General features: G+C 45.0%; 1 protein-coding gene across 1 annotated transcript in view; it reads left to right on the plus strand.

The window, feature by feature from the left end:
• SNRPC (small nuclear ribonucleoprotein polypeptide C) overlaps positions 1 to 16,015 on the plus strand; it is a 280,157-nt gene that overhangs the window by 227,430 nt on the left and 36,712 nt on the right. Inside the window, exon 5 of the mRNA XM_044076559.1 lies at positions 4,500 to 4,601. Within this exon, the coding sequence (XP_043932494.1) occupies positions 4,500 to 4,601 (102 nt within the window). The remainder of the gene's footprint in view (positions 1 to 4,499; positions 4,602 to 16,015) is intronic.

A 16,015-nucleotide genomic window follows, 5' to 3' on the forward strand; every position in this document is an offset into this window, starting at 1 on the left:
TTAAAAAAGAGACTCTGGGAATTCTTATATTTACCATAGCACAGACTTTTGGCCATTCCTCCTGTCCTAGATGTTGTGGTTTATGTTTTTATGGAATCCAGTATGACTCATGACACCCTTCCTCCTGCTCCCAAGAAACCTGAGTCCCTGACTCTCACAAATTTCTTTTCAGGAAATCCTACTGCTGACCCAGAGGTAATCTCTCAAGGACCTAAAGGAATTAAAGCAACTTCAGCTAAGAATCCCACTCCTTTAGACGGGGATTCCCAAGATTAAACAGATGGGGTAAAAAAAAAAGTATACACCTCTGCTACTCTTGCTATTAGAGCATTAAATTGTCAGTTCCACATACTAAAATATCAGCAGTATACCTTGGAATTCCTCAAACAAAAAATATCTTCCTTTCCTGCTTGTGTAGAAAATAAAGAATTGTAAGAGAGCTAATGTAGTCTGCAAGTCAAGTAACCAAGCATACCTTGCAATGTGGCTTTGACGCCCTAGAAGCGTGTTGTTAGGGCAGCAATCACTGGTTCTATACTTAGAAGGCATGCTTGGCTTTAGGAACAGACTTTGTTAGACCATGCCAAATCCTAATTATTGGACGTGCCATTGAACAAAGACCACTTGTTTGGCACCAAGGCAGAAGAGGTCTTAAAGATGGAAGAAAAAGCTAACTCTATGCAGACAGTTGGACTTCTTACAGGTCCAGCCTCCGAGCTTCAGTAGGCATTGCCCCTCCAAGCACTGGTCCTTTCCTGCCCCCTCCAGGCCAGCTCATCCCAGACCCAGTGGAAGTAGACCCCCCCCCCCCCCAGACAGCAGCCCCAGTGAATGCAGAGATCTAAGCAATGGAGTTTCCTCTCTTCCAAAACAGGAGTGCAAAGCCACCCCCTTATGCTAAGAACTCACAATGACTTTAAACCTCCACCCCTTACCTCTGCCCACCTGCTTGTGCCCCTAGGAGGAAAAAACTCCTTCCACGCAAGCAACTTGGCCTCTATTACCAACAACTGATGAGTCCTCAACTTAGTGTCCCAGGAATAATTTTTTTTATTTCCACACACTGCCAACACCAAAAGGGTTCCCACATCTTCCTCCAAACCAGTGGGCAGAGGCCAAAAAGCATATCATTTCTCTGCTCTCTCCATAAGGCAATACAGCACGTTCCTGCAGACCAGATAGGCCAAGGTTTCTACTCAGACTCTTCCTGATACCCAGAAAAGAGAGCACTTCCTGATACCCAGAAAAGAGAGCACATGGCACCCCCCCCCCCAATCCTCTATCTATCCATTCTAAACACCTTTCTGGGGATAAAAATGCTCACCCTCCAGCAACTTCTACCAGTGCTTTCCAAGAATCCTTGGTTAGCCACCCTAGACCTAAAAGAGGCCTACCTACACATCCCAATCGGGGAATCATGCAGGGAATACCTATGTTTCAGGGCAGGATCTATGCACTTCAAGTTCTCTGTGCTTCCCTTTGGCTTATCCACTGTTCCAAGAGTTTTCGCAAAATGCCTGGCTCCTGCCATTGCTTTTTGCAGACAGACATATTCTGATTTACCCATACTTAACAGATTGATTCAGGCAGACAGGAAGAGCTGTACAGCACCTGACTTATGTAAAGGACCTACTGACCTCCTTTGGTATACTATCAATGAAAATAAATCAAAACTAGTCCCCACACAAAAAAATTGTATTCCTGGGATCAAGCCTGGACACAGCCTCCCAGATGGCAGTCCTTACTCTAGAAAAACAAGCCTACCTGACAGGCTACTTCTCTCAACTACCCACCAGAACTCAGCTAACCACAAGGAAAATCCTGCAAGCTCTAGGGTTCATGGCTTCCTGCATTCTACTCATTCCATATGCCAGACTGCATATGAGGAAGCTTCAGTGGTACGTAAAAAGCCTTTGGTGTCAACACACTCAAGACCTGGAAAGCTCTCATACCAATGATACCTTGCCTAAGGAAATATTTTCTTTGGTGGGCAGCAGCTTGCAGCCACAACCAGGGACTTCACTTCTCACAACCCCACACTGACCAGACGCTCACCACAGACTCCTCAGATTATGCCTGGGGTGCACACCTGGACGGCAGGTGCATTGAGGGCCACTGGACCCCAAATCAAATGCATCTGCACATCAACCAAAAAGAGATGTTAACTGTTCAACACGCCCTGACAGCCTTCAGACCCCCCCTCTCCCCAGGGCCTCTACTCGTCAAGACAGATGACACCACAGTGATGTGGTATATCAACAAGCAGGGACTGACGCACTCTTATCCTCCCTGCAGGCTCGCCATGACCCTTTGGCACAAAGCCTCAGCCATGCAGCTACACATGCTAGCACAATTCCTGCCAAGATCTCTAAACTAACAAGCAGAAACCTGCTAGACCCACATGAGTGGTACCTAGACCACAGAACCTTCAACCTTGTAACCCAGAAATGGGGCACCCTGAAGGTAGACCTCTTGGCCTTCCACTCCAATCGTTGGCTCAAAAATCTGCATCAGGGAACCTCACAGCAAGGCCTGGAAAGTGTATGCTCTATCCTTCCAGTGGGTGAAACTGTCTATGCATTTCCCCCTCTACCACTCGTATCAAGGGTACTGTTCAAAATAAGGGAGGAAAACAGAGGGCAGTCCTGATTGCCCCGGACTGTCCATGCCAGCACTGGTACCCACTGCTGTGCAGTCAGTCACCCCTGCCACCTTGGCACCTACCTCAGATCCCTGCACTCCTGACCCAGGGGAATGGAAAATTCATGCATCCCCCAATTGCAGACCCTCATCCAGGCAGCCTGACTTATTCCCTGACCACCCCCCAAGCTGCCAGCCTATGCAAACAAGTTATAGATGTTGTACATGAGGCCAGATGCCCTAGCACTAGGAAATCCTATGCTGACAAGTGGAAAATGTTTTGCACCTGGATCCAGGCTAAGGGAGCCGGAACGGCACAGCCCTCCCTACCCTCTCATCCTGGATTACCTGGAAGACCTACTACACAGGGGTCTATCTTTCTCTTCTATTAAAATTCATGCCTCTGCCATCTCTGCTCATTACTGAACCTGCAGCTTCAGCAGAGGTAAAATTTCTCTCTAACAACCTTGCTTCTGGACATCTCTTCAGCTTAGAAGGGTATCAGAGCTACAAGCACTCATGGCTGTAGAGCCCTTCATCATTTTCCATGCTGACAGTCTCGCTCAGGACTAACCCATCTTTCATAACTAAAGTGGTGTCCAGTGCAGCTCTCAACCAATCCATACATTTGCCCACCTTTTTCAATAACCTACACAACAAGGGGAAAGGGTTCTGCACACTCTAGATGTGCACAGACAGCTCAGATTCTATCTGGACAGGACTAAATCTTTTAGAAAAACTGATCAATTGCTAGTCTGCTTCACAGCAGGAGCAGAGGGCAAAGCCATATCCAAACATTCCATCTCCAAATGGATAACACACTGCATCCATTTTGCTACAGACAGCATGGGAAACCACCCCCGAAGGGGGTCAGGACACATTCCACCAGAGCAACCTCCACCTCTGCAGCATTTCTCAGAGGGGTCCCCACCAGGGACATCCTAGAGGCTACAACATGGACATTTGTTTCATACCTTCACCAAGCATTACCACCTACCTGTCTTTTGCAAATCCAGGGCAGGCTTTGCCACCGCACTCTTGCAGGGCATCCTAGCCAGCCCACAGTCTTCTTGACTGCTTCCACCCTTTTCAGCTTTGGGGAAAAAAACAAAATGTGATGACTGCAACAGTGAAACACTAAGAGCATAGTACAATTGTGTACACTTGTCATAAATGTAGATGTTAGTGTATTCACTGTTGCAGTCCTTCTTTACAGGGATTTTTTGGTATTTACTTTCTGCTGGTGTTCTTCCACCATGACCTAGCTCCCTATTTGGTGGGCTCCTGACAGGGAAAGAAAAACTGATGTAATGGCATCTGCTGCCTGATTTTTATACCACTGACTACCTGACGTCAGTCCTGGAGCGGCAGCAACTGATGCAGAAATACTAAGCCTCTGGTATTCAGACCGACAGAGGGCTACCCCTGGCAGGATAACCCAAATGTGGTGATTGCAACATTGAATACACTGACACATACAAATTATGGTAAGTGTACACAACTGCACTTTGTGTCTGCACGTATATGCATTCAGTAAGTTGTACAATAGCTGATTGGGTTCATCTGCCTTCCATGTGTTCATCTGATTTGTGTAAAAGTTCATGTCCTGGACTAGGAGTTTGATTTTTTTGCATGTTTGGATTTTATGCACATTTCTCTGAAGAACCTGTCAATTTTGAAATTTTGATAAGTGTTCGTAACTTTGGCTTAAATTTCATGATATAAAGGAGCAGTTTAACACCCTTACACTTTAAGTTAATATCTTTGTGGGAAGAATGCTATCTGCACCGTTTTGTTTTTGAATTGTCCTAGGACTGTTACAGTGATGTTCCAAAAACTAAAGATTTTGTATTCAACAGGTCCTCCTCGGCCTAGTATGATACCAGGACCTCCAATGGCAGGCCCTCCAATGGTGCCAATGATGGGACCACCACCACCAGGAATGATGCCAGTTGGACCAGGTAAATATAGTTAAGCAGCTGGTTTACTACACTTTGTTTCTCGTTTTTGAAAAATGCAGACACTTAAGACTGGTTTTAATATTTAGGGTAAAAGTGTCCAGAATTAATTTATGGTACATGTTTCCAGATTATATGTCTTTTTCTGAACAGGAGGAAAACTTGAATGTATTCCTGTAGCAAGTCATGTTGTCATTTTTATTCTTTGGGGTACTTTGTATCCTAGCGTGGAGGAAAAATGACCAACTTGTGCATATTGTAAAACAAAATTTAAGTTTTCAGAGATGACCTTAAACAGAATTTTCCCAAAGGACTCTAGATGGCACTGCATGTGTCAGAATTATGGCGTTTGCATCAAGTGATGCAGAAAGTTATGTTAACTCCTTTTAACAGCTGCAGGTTCAGTACAGTCTTATTCATGTCAGCTTTTATCTGGAGCAAATTCCTTCTTGTTCATATACTTTGCAAAAGCCAGCATTAGATTTAGTTAAGCTGCCTTTTTTCGTCTGTTGGAGATGTATTGCTCCGGCCAAGTTTGAAACCCAAGTTTTTCAGCCGTATCAGTTTTGCACCATTTTGATGGTCTTTCTTCAGACCTGTAATTCATTATTTTTTCCTTCCCTTTCTGCCTTTTTTACACTCTACGTACCTTTTGGTAAAGGATAAGCAGTTCCTCATAAATCCATTTAATTCTGCAGTGTTTAGTAGCATCCAACCATTCCATTCCATTTGTGAATATTTCATTACCATAAAATTTGAAGGCTCCAAACTAAGACTCCATGAGCCAGTGTTGATTAACCTTGTAGATTTCTTTCCCGTGTGAGCAGATTTTCAGTTTCTGCTGTCTGGGTTCTGTACTCCTGCTGCTTTATGTATTGAAGCACTTGGTCCCAGTCTTATGTTATCACATTCTTTCCACAGCATTATTTTCTGAAAGTACCTGGAGTTTCACTGCTAACTTTGTTTTAAATATATATCCTACACCATAACTGAAAAACCTAATCTGGGTAGAAGTGTTCTTTCTCTTAGTCATGTTTCCTGTTTTACCATATGAAAGCTAGTGTCATGTTGCTGTTGTATCGCTTACATAGCAATTTCGGACCATTTTGCAGAAGCAGTGGTAAGCTGCATGCTTAAGATAACTATTGATAGGTGGCCTCTTCTCTTCCTGTGGTTTGTGTGTAACGTGGCTTTTTATATCCTTGTCCCCAAATTATTTACATTTCCCTTATCTGGATAGTTAAGTACAGATTAAATCCAGTGAAGAAAATGCTAACAAACTACATTTTGAGATCTTTTGCTAGAGTCTTCATAGTGTTGTGTGCATTTTCTGTTATACTTACTGGTTTACCCATGTTCAAGGGTGGCACAAGGTTATAGATGGTCTTTATCTTGGGCATATTCTAAGAAATATTGAAGTATCACTTTCTGAATTTAGCAGACCAAATTTCCATTATGGACATAGCTGTTGTGTGGCAAATCTCAGCACCTAAATCAGGTAATAGCCTGCTTTATGTAGTTTTAGCATGTAACTTGACTTGTGGGTGTCCCAGTGTTTTTGCTGTGTGGTCTGTGGATGCATATCTGAAGGCTTTGGCACCATTATGTTGGTACTTTGTATGGGCTTGTCCAGTTGTGTTGCAGTATTTGCTAATTAACTTTGATATGTCCAGTCACCTTGTTGGATGGGAGGTTGCAGTCTTGTTCTTTAGAGGGAGAACGGCTTAGTCTTGTTGATGGAAAGAATTGTTTGATTTGAACTAGATTCAAATATTGTTGAATTGCATTTTTATGGGATTGGTGATGGGCAGTGAAGTGGACAGGTTTGAGTTGCCCCTTGACTTCATTTGGTCTAAATCCTTTCCTTCTATTTTTTTTAGAGATTGTGTGTGGCAGGTATATTGCAGTATTAATTTTATCTAGCTTATTTTAGCACACCGATGTCCTTCAAGAATGCAACTGCAGTCATAACATATGGGTTGTCCTGCCTCAGGCAGCCCTCGGTCGGTCGAATTCCAAAGTCTGGGTCTGGCGTCGGCTGGTCTCGCCTCCTCTCCGTCACAACGGCTGGAGTATAAAGGCATCGGCAGATGCCATCATCTTCAGTCTTTCTTGCCGCGTGGTGCCCGAAGCAGAAGCAGTTCGCAAGTGCCGGTCGGTCAGCTCCTGTGTTTTCAGTAGCGAAGTTATCTAAAAGCTAAGTACCCCGTTGGGGAACATATTTTTTCTTGCCTCAGCCGATGTCAGAACAAATTGAGAAAGTCAATAATTGTTTGTCTTGTGGTAAACAAATACCTCATAAGGACTTCCATTCTTACTGTCTTCCTTGCCTGGGCCCAGACCACGACGTCTCGGCCTGTGCTGCCTGTGCTTTCTTTAATAAGCACACTCTCAGGCGCCGGGCAGAATTTGCTGAAGACTTTTTTGGCGAATCCTTCGCATATACCATGCCGTTGGATCAACCGACAGCTCAATCTTCCAAAAAAACGGAAGGACCGGGACTGGCATCCTCGGCCTGCGTCCTCTACTGATACTACTCCTAGACCCTCTGCTAGTGCTTCGGTCCCTGCGGAAGCGGTAATTCAGCCCCTCCAGGCCGACGACACAGCATTAACTAGTCCTTCGGTCCCGGAGACCTCTCTGGTGCCGGTTGTTGATTTTCCTCCGGATACCGAAGTTCTTGATTTACCCAACACCATTCCGATGGACAAGGTCACTCCTGCACGTGGGGCTGCTAGGCCTCCTGTATCTGTCCATCAAGGCCTTTGCACGTGCTAAGGCCGCCAGCCAGGCCAAGGCCCATCCTAAACCTGCTGTCCAGGCCCCCTCTTCTGATAAACAGATTATGTCTCTTGCTGCAGACCTTATTTCCCTGATCAGGGGGTCTCAGCCTCACCCAGACAGAGGTTCTCAGCCTCCTGCAGAGAAAAGGCCTAGAACTGAGCAGACTGAAAACCTCTCTTCAGATGAGGCCTCTGGGGATTCTGAGCATTCAGATATTCAAGAAGAATCCTTCCAGGCCTATGAGGACTCTGATGCTGAGGAATCAATTCCCTCTGCCTCTCCTCCAGAGGATTTCTCTTTTGGTGAAGTCCTGCACTCAATGAGGGAACATTTCCAATGGCAGGGTCAGGAATTCTCTGATTCCAGGAAAAGGCTCCGTACCTTCCTAAAGCTTCCCCAGCACAGTCCTTTAGCTATTCCTGCTGTGATGGATGTTTTGGATGATGTTTTCTCCGATTCCAGTGCTAACCTTGACTCTCTCCCCCCTGCTCCTGTCAAGCCAGACAGATATTACAGAGTCCCTGACGCTCACAAACATCTCTTTAAGGCCCACACTGTGGATTTAGAAACTATTTCACAGGGTTCCAAGGGAGTGGCTACCTCCACTGCCAAGAATCCTTTGCCAGCGGATAGGGAAGCCAGGTCTATGGAGAGATGGGGTAAAAAAGTTTATACCTCTACCACCCTAGCCATGAGGTCTCTTAACTGCCTTTTTCATATGTTTCAGTACCAGGATTTTTTACTGGATGATTTACAGAAAGTTAGCCTCTCCTGAGCCTATTGACAGAAAAGCATTGCAGGATCACATACATAACACTCAGCAGGTTAACAATCATTTTCCTCAGTGTGGTTATGATGCATTGGAAGCTTCATGTAGGGCAGCTATGACTGGGGCTGTGATACGTAGACATGCTTGGTTAAAAGATCAGCCACTGCCAGACCATGTCAAAGTAAAGTTACTTGATGCACCTCTGGAAAAACAGAAGCTTTTTGGCGCTAATGCACAAGATGTGTTGAAGTCCATTGAGGAAAAAGCTGTCAGTACAGACAGTCAAGGATTTCCTCCAGGTTCAGCTACCCAGATTCAGTAGAAACTGGCCTTCAAAGAATTGGTCCTTCCTAGACTCCGACAAGTTTCAAAGGGGAAAGAACAGGCGTGGCCGAGGCCAATACCGAGGCTCCTACAGGGGACGCCAATGGCAACCTACAAATCAAAGAAGTGCTGCAGCCAGTCCAGCTGCACCACAAGGACAATCACAATGACTTGACTTTCATACCGCCTACAAGGGCTCAGAGAGAAGCACCCTTGGGCGGAAAATTATCCTTATTCTCAAAGAACTGGCATATCTTAACCAAGGACAGTTGGAGTCTGGATTTAATAGACAAGGGTTACAGATTCCACTTCCATACTTTACCTACAAGACAAGGCATGCCAAACCTGCCACACCATCAAAGGGCAGAGGCACTCATTCAAGTTTCAAAGCTATTAAGTATAAAAGCAATAGAAAAGGTACCTCCCCAGGAACAAGGCCAGGTATTCTATTCAAGACTGTTCCTTGTTCCAAGAAAGGAAAACAAATGGAGGCCTATACTGGACTTGTCTACTCTAAATACCTTTCTCATTGTGCCAAAGTTCAAAATGCTGACGTTACAGCAACTCCTTCCCATGCTGGGCAAGGGGTCTTGGCTGGTCACTCTGGACCTCCATGAGGCATACCTGCATGTCCCAATCAGACAAAGCTGCAGAAGATACCTCGGATTTCTTGCAGGGACAGAGCACTATCAATTCTCAGCATTGCCGTTTGGCTTCTCTACTGTGCCCAGAGTGTTCACGAAATGCCTGGCATCAGTAGTGGCACACTGCAGACTCCAGGGAATTCAAATATACCCCTACCTGGACGACTGCCTCATACAAGCAGACAACAGACAAACCTTAATAAAAAACTTGGGACTATGTCATGCAATTACTACAGGCCTTGGGATACACAGTCAACGTTCAGAAATCAAGGCTACTGCCATCCCAACAGATTATTTTCCTAGGAGCCAAACTGGACACAAACACAAATGGCCTACCTCAGAGGAAAAACAGCAGTTACCAGAGTACTTCAAAGGCCTAGCACAGCTCTCCCAGCTGACTGCAAGGAAACACCTGCAGGCCCTGGGGTTCATGGCATCATGCATTCTTCTGATACCTTTGGCAAGACTTCATATGAGAAAGCTGCAATGGTATTTGAAAAGCTTATGGTCCCAACACAGCCAAAGCCTAGAGGACGTAATCCCACTTATTCCATGCCTGCAAAAGGAATTCTTGTGGTGGGCTCAAGCAAGTCAATTAAACAAAGGCATGTCTTTCAACAGACCTCAAGCAGGTCAAATAATCACAACAGACGCCTCGGATCATGGATGGGGGGCGCACATGCTGGGCAGATGCGTTCAAGGTCAATGGACACCAAAGGAAAGACATCTGCACATAAACCAAAAGGAGATGCTGGCAGTGATACATGCAATCGAGAGTTTCGAAAAATCACTGCAGCAAGGACATTTACTAATAAGGACAGACAACACCACTGTCATGTGGTATATAAACAAGCAGGGAGGGACTCATTCATACCCCCTCTGCAGACCAACAATGATTCTCTGGGGAAAAAGCACTGAGCCTGAAGATACACCTGCAATCCCAGTTTGTGCCAGGCAAGGACAATGTACTGGCGGACAAGCTGAGCAGAAATTTCTTGGATCCACACGAATGGATGCTGCATCCCCACATTTTCTCCCAAATAGCAAAGACCTGGGGAAGACCGGACATAGATCTATTTACGTCTCACACGAATCATCACCTGGAAAAGTTCTGTACCAGGACCCACCATGCACTAACCTGGACAACGGATGCTCTCTCCTTCAGCTGGAATTCCCTAAAAATGTATGCATTTCCTCCTCTGCCACTGTTGACCAAGGTGATCCTGAAGATCAAAGCAGAACAACCAACAGGCATTTTGATAGCTCCAGATTGGCCAAAGCAACACTGGTACCCATTGCTGTTGAGCATAGCTCGGACCAAACCGTGGCCGCTGCCCCTATGGCACTTGCTCCTAACACAACACAACTACAGGACTGTTCACCAAAACCTGAAAACATTACATCTGACAGCCTGGAGGTTACTTTAACTTCTTCCGCTTCCAATCTTTCCAAGGCAGTTCAGGACATCTTATTGGAAGCACGCAGACCATCCACCAGAAAAGCCTATTCAGCCAAGTGGAAGAGATCCAGCATCTGGGCTGCCAACAGGGGTCAGGATACAACAGTTCTGAGTATACCTCAGATATTGGAATACTTGGCAGAAATGTTTCATTCTGGACTCTCATATTCCTCCATAAAGATTCATGCCTCAGCAATCTCAGCAAGATACAATTGTGATCCACCAGTGTTCTCACATCCTTTGCTAAGACAGTTCCTGAGAGGGATAAAGAATATCACGCCTCCCAGAAAACAACCAGTACCTGCATGGGACCTCAATTTTGTACTGGAAAAATTATCTCTGCCTCCCTTTGAGCCAGCAGCAACCTCGGAGATGCAATTTCTATCATGGAAAACGTTTTTTCTATTGGCAGTCACATCAGCAAGAAGAGCCTCGGAGATACAGGCACTCATGGCAGTACCTCCTTTCCTCATTTTCCATCAGGACAGAGTCTCTCTAAGAACAAATCCTTCTTTCATGCCAAAGGTGATTTCCAGGGTGTCTCTAAATCAAGCTATTCACCTTCCTACTTTCTTCCCCGATCCTCAAAATAGAGGGGAAAGACTGCTGCATACCTTGGACATACACAGGCAACTACGCTACTACTTGGACAGAACTAAGGCCACCAGAAAGTCTGACCAGCTGTTTGTAGCCTATGCTGCTGGAATACAAGGAAAAGCAATCTCCAAGCAAACAATTTCAAAATGGATTGGACACTGCATCAGATTCTGCTATTCTTACCATGGAAGTGTGCCAGCCAATATTAGGCCACATTCCACCAGAGCTAGAGCCACATCCACAGCTTTCCTAAGAGGAGTGGCTACAAAGGACATTCTAGAGGCTGCTACATGGAGCTCCGTGCATACATTTACCAAACACTACAACCTGCCTTTATACTCCAGATCCCGAGCAGGCTTTGCTTCAGCAGTCCTGCAGGGCATTTTAGCTACACCATCTTTTTCTTAGCTCCATCCACCCCCAGCTTGGCTATGGTATTCAACCCATATGTTATGACTGCAGTTGCATTCTTGAAGGACATAGTACAGTTTTGTACCTACCATAAATGTAGATGTCCGATAGATATGCAACTGCAGTCGGATTTTCCCTCCCGCCTTCCCCTCTTTTCCTTCATTTGGGTCCATTCCCCCTGTTCCTTTAGCTGGGGGTATCTCCTATGGTGTATCTGTTTATTACTGTTGTGCATGTCTGGAATTGTTTATCCATTCACCAAATTTAGCCTTCTAGGAGGGCACCTGGGGCAAGAAACACTGAAGAAGATGGCGTCGGCCGATGCCTTTATACTCCAGCCGTTGACGTCGGAGAGGAGGCGACACAGCCGACGCCGGTCCCAGACTTTGGAATTCGGCCGACCAAGGGCTGCCTGAAGCAGGACAACCCATATGTTATGACTGCAGTTGCATATCTATCGGACATCTACATTTATGGTAGGTACAAAACTGTACTTTCAGGGTGTGAGGGGGGTGTAGGTGTATTTTTAATACAAGTCTGAGGTTCTGCCTAACCTGGACATACATGAGCAGCTACAAGCATACTGTCGACATTTTCAGTAGGTCATTTGCAGAAGGACCCTAGGGTAGTTGCTTTTTTCTGACCTACCCAATTTGTCTTGTGTTGAAGTACAAAGGAGTGTACCCGTCAGGCTTAATAGATTGTCACCACCACCGCGATTATTTTAAGTTTGCGCTTGAGCATGGTGAAGGACTAAAACTTGAATAGTAACTGAAAACCTTGGTTACTTGGCTTTTGGTGAAAATTCAGAATCTTATAAATCCCAATAAATAATAATATTGATAAAACTTCAATTCTACAACATCAGAAAATAAAGAAAATCCAGAATGGAATAAATCAATCTCGATCAGCTGTTCAGCTTAGAAAAATTACTTTATTGAAAACGCAAGGCAAATGAGTGCTGTGCTTTTAAGCTTGGAAGTGTTCACACTGAGAAATCTTAAGCCATTAACATAAATTCAAATTGTCCTGATTGGCCATAGTTTCACTGCTGTCCAATGGTTGTAATGTAGCGACATGCACTTCATTCATAGGTTCATAGGTACTAGGCTATTGGCCCAAGGGCCTAAGTAAGGCTAGCCAGCAAGGTTCCCTGGCTTATGCCACCCAAGAAAGTTCATTTCCTGTGCCCCTGTCGAGCAGAGCCACAGAAGTGATCCCCAGAGTACATTTACCATCCACTATTCAAGATTTGTTTTTGAAGAGTGCAAATGAGGAACTTTGCTTGACATAGATGGGAAGCATGTTCCAGAGTATAGGAAGTCTCTGGGACAGGAATCTATCTATCCAGCATGTCCTATTTATTGTGGTGACAAGGTTTAGGTCCCTAGAGCCTGTAGCTTGGAGGGATTGGGATTTCTTTAGGTGTAGCATGTCCAACAGCTCTGGGTTTAACATAGCTTTATATGTTAGGCAGAGATCTCCTCAGAGTAGGTTATGTGCTACAAAGTAAAACTGGAGTTTTTTGAGACTGTCAGTGTAGGGCATGTTTGAGACCAGTAATCCTCTTTGCACTGGTGGCTGGTGACTTCAAATGAAAGGGGGGCTTCAGGAGACAGCTGAACGGGTGGGGGGCCAATAGGAAGGGGTGTCGACAACTAGAAAGCTGTGGAGCTATGCTCAAAACCACAACAACTAGAACTTTAAATACGCTGCCCTGGGTGACGGACCATCAGTACGAGAGTCCAATCAAGACAAAATGAAGTGAAGAAGAAGAAAATTTCAATGCATTGGCTACATGACAACTTAATATCTAGATGGAAACAAAGGATGTTCATGTCTCACTGTTGCAGTCATTACATTTAGGTAATCTGCTGGCAGGTTGCCCTCAGTCGGCCTGAATTCCAAAGTCTTGGGTCCTACGTTGGTTGCTGTTTCCTCTTCCATGACATAAGGTCGTCAGGGGTATAAAACAAGCAGCCATCACCATTTTCTTTAGTCTTTCTTGCCGCGTGGTGCCCGAAACAGAAGCAAGTTAGCAAGTGCTGGTCGGCAGACTCCTGAAATTTGGAATTCGAGTTTCAGAACCAAAGTCTTCACTAAAGCTAAGTACCCCGTTGGGGAAACTTTTTTTTTTTTCTTGCTCCTTACCGATGTCAGAAAGTTAATAATTGTATTGTGGGAAGCAAATACCGCATAAGGATTTCCATTTATACTGTATTCCTTGCCTAGGCCCTGATCACAGTGTGCCTGGCTGTTTTGTGCTAGATTTAACCAACGCCGTATTAAGTGTTTGTATATTTTTGCCTCAAAATATTTTGGAAACAGATTTAACTACCCGGAAATGTCGTCTAATAGCAGTCTGACTACTGAGTACACAAAAAAAACGCAAAAAATTGGACGGACTGTCTAGGTCCAGAACAGACTAAGCTTCTAAGCCAGTCGCCGGTACTCAGTGAGGTGCTTTTGCAGCCCCTGATACCCGCTACTTTCGAGTCTCAGGCCCCTACCGAGACCCATGTGGAGTCCGGCACGCCGCAAGATACTCAAAGTATTGTACCCACTGATGTCTCTCCCTCGGATGAGTCTGGAGCTACTGAGTAGGCACCGGCTTCTGAGGATGTATTCAGGCCTCAACATTTTTATATAAAACAGACAGCTGCAAAGCCAAAGACTAAAGCTAAAAAAACGACGCATGAGCCACGTGCACAGGCCGCTATGCCTAAAAAACAGATGATCAAAATGGCCGAAGACCTAATTACCTTGATTAGGGGTTCCCAATCCTCTCCTGATAAGAGGCCAAGGCAAGACGCTGATTATGAATCTTCAGATCAGGTTTCTATTTCTTCTGATCAGGAATTCTGTACCTCCCTATGAGGATTCTTATGCAGAGGAATCTATCCCTTCTGCATCACCTCCTGAGGATTATTCATTTGGAGAAACCTTGCATACTTTGAGGAAGCATTTTCACTGAGAGAGTCAAGATTTCTCAGAATCAAAAAAGAGGCTCAGGGATTTCCTCCTCCTCCCTCAGTACAGGCCTTTAGCCATACCCCCTGTTTTAGCCATTGTGAATGATGTGTTTTCGGAATCGAGCTTGACTCCTTACCTCCAGCTCCCAGCAAGCCTGACAGATATTGCAGGGTCCCTGACTCGCACAAATTTTTTATTTAGAAACCCTGCTGCTGACACTGAAATTGTTTCACAGGGTCCAAAGGGAGTTGAGGCTTCAACAGCAAAAAATCCTACCCCCTCTGACAGATTCAAGGGCACTGGACAGATGGGGAAAGAAGGTTTATAAATCTGCAACCTTGTCAGTTGGGGCCTTACAACTACCAGTTTCATATGCTAAAGTATCAACAAGATGTTATGGGATTGTTGAAACAGAAAATGATGATGGTTTCTGAATGTGCATAAAATAGACTTGCAGGAATTGCATGCAGCTGAACAAGTTGGAAAGCATACTTTGCAATGTGCTTTTGATTCCTTAGAGGTCTCCTTCAGGGCCGCAGTTACTGGATCTGTGATTAGGAGGCATGCCTGGCTAAAGGAGCAAAATTTGCCTGATCATGTTAAAGCTAAATTACTGGATGCACCTTTACAGCATGATACTCTGTTTGGTGTTAAGGCAGAAGAGGTTTTAAAGAAAATGGAAGACTAGGTGTCCTTGCCAAAAAAACTGCAGCATCCACCCCCTTTACAATACAGTACAGTATCAGCAATGCATCTACCTACTATGGGGAGTAGAACCCACAGCCTTCTGCATCAAAAGCAAATGCACTACCTGTTCTATTAACAATGCAAGCAGACTCAGCATAAGCAGCACTAAATTTTGTTCCCCTGCAGCTCTCGGCTCCTTGTAAAATCTATTCGACACTCAGTTGAATCACTGAACTTTGCAGCACAAGAAATTGGAAAAAGCCAAAATTTATTGGGGAGGACAAAAGCCCAAAAAACAGGGACACATTTTAAACATTGCTTGTATAATGTTGGAAAGTTGCTAGAATAAAATGTTACCACCATACATTTCACTGCCAAGTCTTGAACCCAGGGGACCCTGTGCAAAATGGTCAGAGCAACATACCACTATGCCAAATCAGCTGTTTTGTGAACGATAGAAAGACAAACCTAAATGGCTACCATTTAGTGAATTCCGATCTCACCATAGCTGTCGACCTCTCGGCACAACACACCTGAACAAAGCCAATAATGGGGAGAGTACAGCCCCCAAACATTCAGTATTCACCATAGCTCTCAACCTCTTGGCAAAAAACACATGGACAAAGCCAGTAATGGGGGAATACAGCCCCCAAACATATTCAGTGAATTCAGTTCTCACCATAGATGTTCATCGTGTTTCACTGTTGCAGTCATAACTGCAGGGTGATCCTGCCGGCAGGCAGCCCAAGGTCGGCCAGAATCCCAAAGT

Source organism: Protopterus annectens, chromosome 7.part0 (assembly GCF_019279795.1).
Source record: "Protopterus annectens isolate FY-2018-M chromosome 7.part0, PAN1.0, whole genome shotgun sequence".
NCBI lineage: Eukaryota > Metazoa > Chordata > Ceratodontiformes > Protopteridae > Protopterus > Protopterus annectens.